At 26.5% G+C, this 5,613-nt stretch overlaps 3 protein-coding genes across 3 annotated transcripts; 1 reads left to right on the top strand and 2 right to left on the bottom strand.

Annotated features, from left to right (window-relative positions):
* The first annotated feature begins 366 nt into the window (after window positions 1-366).
* Window positions 367-912, top strand: Chro.50485 (hypothetical protein). Its single annotated transcript, XM_660538.1, has 1 exon — window positions 367-912. One exon carries the CDS (start codon window positions 367-369, stop codon window positions 910-912), a length of 546 nt encoding a protein of 181 aa, XP_665630.1.
* Window positions 913-1,658: 746 nt separating this feature from the next.
* Chro.50484 (hypothetical protein) lies at window positions 1,659-2,633 on the bottom strand. The annotated part of the gene is made up of 1 exon (XM_660537.1): window positions 1,659-2,633. The coding sequence occupies one exon, from the start codon at window positions 2,631-2,633 to the stop codon at window positions 1,659-1,661; it is 975 nt and encodes a 324-aa protein (XP_665629.1).
* A 586-nt stretch (window positions 2,634-3,219) lies between these two features.
* Window positions 3,220-5,220, bottom strand: Chro.50483 (Sec1 family). Its single annotated transcript, XM_660536.1, has 1 exon — window positions 3,220-5,220. The coding sequence occupies one exon, from the start codon at window positions 5,218-5,220 to the stop codon at window positions 3,220-3,222; it is 2,001 nt and encodes a 666-aa protein (XP_665628.1).
* Window positions 5,221-5,613: the final 393 nt, after the last annotated feature.

Below are 5,613 nucleotides of genomic sequence, written 5' to 3'. Positions count from 1 at the left end.
TTTAAAAAAAAAAATTTTTATTTCGTTACCGTAAATACCGGTATAAAAGGTACCGATAAAATAATTTGATTAATAAACTTGGGGGAAAAAATTTTTTTCTGTATTGAAGAAAAAAAAGGAAATATATATTTTAATTATTTTCTAACTTTAAAGCTTTATATGGGTATTTGAACTTGTTTATATATTTTATATAATTTTTTTTTTAAGAATTTATATATTATAAAATGAATGAATGCGATTTTGAGCAAAAATCTTTAATAATAGAAAAAACATTTTCAAAAACACCATATATAGCTTACAATTTAGAGCCCTTAAATCATTCGAATCCTGATGACAAACAAACATATATTGCGTTGTCCAATTTAAATGGTAAGAATTACTAATGTAGAAGTTTTAATATATAATAATGAAAGTAACGACCTTGAAATAGGATATTTATATGATCATATTTTTAGTCCAGTAGGTGGAGTACATTGGATGCCTAGAAATGGAGTTAACCTTGAAGAGAGTATACTTGGAACAGCTAGTGATAGTATAAGACTCTTTAAAGAAGGAAATTTGATTTGTGATTTAAGGCTTAAAGACTTAGAGTTAAATAGTATGCGCTTAGAGAGTGTATATAACTCATATCACACAAAAATAACCAGTTTTTCATTTTCAGAATATATTGAGGGAGATATAGTTTCTTCAACATTGGATGGAAGGTGTATAATTTGGAGTATTAATGAAGCAGAACAAATAAAATATTCAAAAGGAGCTATTTTAGAGAATCTTTTANATGAATATAAGAGTAGATCTATTCTCAGTATTTCTCANATGGAGAATTTTACAATAATGGATGTTTGGTTTGGGTATTCTAAAGATNATATCCTTATAGGAGTAAACATTGGGCTCTGCAGTTCTATGGGTTAAGGAACTCTTTTTAACCATTATCTTCCCTAATGGGAGATGGATTTTAAGGTGGGACACCATTCCAGAACAGAAAATTTCACATACTAAATTATGCTGTATTAAAAATACAAGTTATTTTGTGTAGAGGAATTTTATCTAAAGGTATTGTAGAAATTTTTGATATAAGAAAAACATGTGGTCCATTATTCAAACTAAATACAAGCAAAAAAAATCTAGATTCCTCGGAAAATAATATAGTTTCTATTGAAAGTAAGAATTCTGAAGAAATACTTATTGCTTATAGTAATGGATTAATCAACACTTTCAATATAAATAAAGAAAATTCATCAAATCCTATTGAATATGAAAATAATTTATATACTTACAGCTTTTCATCATTAAATATTTCTAAACAAGTTAATTCTTTTCTTGGAATTTCCAGTGTACACATGCAAAATAACACCGGTATAAAAATTTCAAAATATGCTAAATGTTGACATTTCTGGATGAAATGGCGGGAAGTTCTGCATGCAACACGTAATTAAATAATCTAGTTGGTGGGTTTCTGTGGATTCTATTGGGAATTTGTGATTTAACTAAATATATACATTTTTTTAAGAAAATCTATTGTATTTTTTAAGGAATCAAATGTAATCATATAAATACAAATATAAAAGAGTCTTAGTTACTAATTAATTCTAAAAGTAATAATCTAATTTTAACTCTATTTAGATATATTGATATAAATGAGCTTTTAAAAAAACTAATTAGTCTTTTTTCTCTTTAGAAGAGTCGAATTTAGTGTCAATTTCGGAAGTATTTTGTCTAGAATCAAGAAGTATATTATCTTGTGATTCTGGGATTTGCAATTCATCTATATCATCAAGTTGTGGTTTATTACATTCTTTTTTTCCAGAATTATCAGGAACATCATTTGGATTAAACACATTTTTTACCACCTTATATAACCAGTAAATATTCATAATGTTAAATAATTCTCCAATAGGGAAGAATATACAAACTCTTGCTTTTGATTTAAAGGTTGGGCCAAACTTAAAGGCATTAAACATTTGGGTATGAAAGGCATATGGAAGTATGATATTTCTTGTAAAAAAGAAAGCAACAAGGAATAAATAGCTTACTAATTTACATGACAAAGATGTTGTATCTCCAATAATATGATAGCAATATCTAATACTTAGAATTACTGTTGAAAACTCTGTAATTATACCAAGAGAAAGTATTTCAATCAAAGGCTGTTCTGATACAAAATAAGATGTTGATAAGGAAATTAAGGATACAAATCCATGGAAAAACCATACAACTGAGTCTTTATTCTGATTCCATTCTCTAATAATTATTGAAACATCCCATAAAAAATATCCCATAGAATATGAACTAGTAATTAGCCAAAAGTTTGGCTTCCCACTGTATGGATCTTGTCTAATTTCCCGACTAAATAGTACTATTATGGAAAATATTGTTGATAACAAAGCATGAATTAGGGAAATACCACGAATTCTTAAGTTCCATTTCTTAATTTCCTTTTTTTCACTTTTAATACCTTCAGAAATCAACTTTTTAACTCTTGAGGGAATAAATAAATACAATACTTTTTCAGTTTTGATCCTCTCTAAATATAGAAAGAAAAATCCAAAAAATATTGTTAATATGAAAACATAACAACGTGAAAAGTTGTAGCCTTCTCTTTCGTTAATTAGTCTGATAGTTTCAGCATCCATTTATAATTCTTTTCTTAAAATCTACTCAAAAGAATTTTTTTCTTTCTTAAATCACTAATTGTAATATTTAAAACTAATCCTGACTATTACTTTATCTTCACCCCAATTATTACTCCTAAGAGCTTAAAAAATAATATGATGTAAATAGTTTAGAATTTTATAAATTTTTTTTTATTATGTTTTACCAATTACACCTATTGGTGATGTTTTCTTGGTTTCTTATTCCAAATTTTGTATATTATCTTTTATATTTAATATTAAAAAAAATAATTATATATTATTATTAAGTAATTTTCCCGCCTTAATACTTTAATTAAGAACTATTTTTCATTAGCATGTTACCAAAAGAAGTAAAAAATTAATTCAAGTTGAAAATAAATTATAAAAAAAAAAGTTAAATGTTTTTCTAAAAAATTTTCCTTCTCTTGACTACTAATTAATATATATTATACTATGGTAAAATAAATTGAGGAATTTAAAGCTTTTTTTTTTTTAATCAAATTAAGTGCATGTAATATTTATATTAAAACTTATGTAGTTTATTATTCAAATAATCTCTATAGTAAATTTACAAATTAAAATCTTCTTAGCTTGCAATAATGTCTAGCTCCTTAATAAACTCAGATGGGTTAATAAACTCTGTGCAGCCATAAATTATGTTTTTTTGACTCTTCTTTGCATAATTAAGTATATCATGAGCTTCAGTAAAGTTCCCACCTCCGATAATGAATACAATGCCTTGTTTCGGTAAAGTTTTAATTCTTGAAACTTTGCTAGAATCTTGATCATGCATACACGGTTGTTTTGGATCAAAGTAAAGGAATTCATCGTCCAAATTTGAAGAGCTAGTAGAAAGTTGTGAAGATGAAAAAGATTTCTTTTCCATAATATTGTCAATAATAGAAGTAACTTTGAGAGTTTTGTTAATAGGAAGCAGGGCTCTAACACCTTGGAGAATGTTTTTTCCTGCCATATCAAATACTTTACCTCCAACATTTTTTGCTAGAGATGTTATTCCTGCCTTGCTTAAATTGTTCTCTATTAATATATCTTGTTTATTATATGTTGTAGAATTTCCTAGACCAGAGCTTAAATCTTGGTTATTTAAATTTGATGAAAATCCACCAACTCCTGACGAATTCTTTGTTTGAATTTGAGAATTATAAATATATCTAATAATTTTTATTGATGTTGATTGTTCATTGTTAAATAGTTTAATAAGTTGTTCTATTTGTTGTTGATTCAAATTTTGTCCATGCCTTTCGTGTAATAAAAGCGATAAAACAACTCTAAGTTTATCATTCTCTAAGAAATTCTTACTAGATTCTGAGTTGAAAAGAGCTTCAACTTCACTAATACATCCAGATACTGTTGGGATATTGTCAAATGATTCCTCAATTTCAAAGAATTTATCTAATTCTCTTTTTTTAATCTCATCTACAAGCTTTGTAGCAATATTTGTATGAGTATCAATACCTCTCTTCTTTTCTGTCATTTCTGGTAAAGCATGTATAGCAACTGCTAAGTTTGTTGCCATTTGAGAAGAGTCATCATTATTACAATTTAACTCGGATAACTTTTTATTATATTCTCCAAGCATTTCACTTACAGAATTTGCAACTTGAGTAAAATGTTCTCCGGAATGTTTAATCCAGAATTCATCATTAGAATCTAAATCAAATACTTTCTTTCCACTATTTGGGTCGTCAATAGTTATTCTATTCAATTTCAAGTTATAAACATCATGTATTAAACCTTGATAAATCCAGCTATGATTAATCATTGTAGATAGATCAATATCTCGATCAAGAAGGATTAATACTGGTCTATTATTAGAATTAATATTTAAAATATTGTTATTTGATTGTCTTAGGATTTCTCGAACCCTTTTATCTAATTCTCTAGCAATCATTTGGCTTGGAGAAAATTGTTTATTGGAACATCTGATAATTGGTATTGTTCCTAAGCTAGATAAAACACATATTAATCCTGTAACAATACCATCAATAATAGATTGAATCTTTGAATCTGTTGTTTTTGAATTAAAAAATTCAGAATAAACTTTATCCATACCTAAACTAAATTTGGTCGGAGATAATGATACAAAGTCCAAATATCTATCAATTACTTTAGTAATCCTATTAGCATTACCAGTTTCTAAAGCTTTTTTTGCAAAATATTCCAAAAGTTTATCTGTACAAGGGCTTATGAAATTTACGTAATAACTTTCGTAATATAAATTTCTTAAATCATCGCACAATTTGTCAATATTTTCTTCTGTTGGTTTAATAAAATATAATGCTGGCACTTCTGGGATATTACTTTTTTGTGTATTTAATTGAATATGTAATGTAACTCCATGATGTCTTAAACTCCCAACCTTCATTAATGGGGATAATATGGTTTGCCCCATTTTATCATAAATCAAAACTTTCCAAATATGAGGTCCTTCTAATATCCACACATTATTTTTATTTGTTCCATAAGATCCCATAGAAGATCCTCCAGAGGAATTGTTTATTTGTTGGGACAAATTTAACATATTCCCTATAGCTATTTTCTGAGATTCTTGAATATTGAAATCCATTTTTCTTCATTTAACTCGATAATTTATTAAGGGTTTTCAAATAATTTTATATTATTCAAGCTAATAGAATACTGCAGAAAAAACCAAAATTTTTAAGTTAAGTTTTTATTTTTAATATTATTTTTAGACTTGGGGATGATCAATTTACTATGTGTGTTGGTAGCTATTTATCCACTTTCCAAGATCTAAAAGTTTCAAAAAAGAAGGACTTGAACTATTACTTTACCACTAAAAGATCTATCTTCTACCTTTATTAATCTCTATTCTTTATAAATTTTTATTTACTTTATTCCCACACAAGTATTTTTATTCCCTAGTTTAATTATTTTTATTTATCATAATTAGTGTTATTATTTCAAAGAGTTGGCGCCAACCCTCTTAATATATATATTA

Source organism: Cryptosporidium hominis (assembly GCF_000006425.1).
Source record: "Cryptosporidium hominis TU502 chromosome 5 CHRO015180, whole genome shotgun sequence".
NCBI lineage: Eukaryota > Apicomplexa > Conoidasida > Eucoccidiorida > Cryptosporidiidae > Cryptosporidium > Cryptosporidium hominis.
Note: the sequence above shows the minus strand (reverse complement) of the source record. Positions and strands in the feature narration are given on the sequence as shown.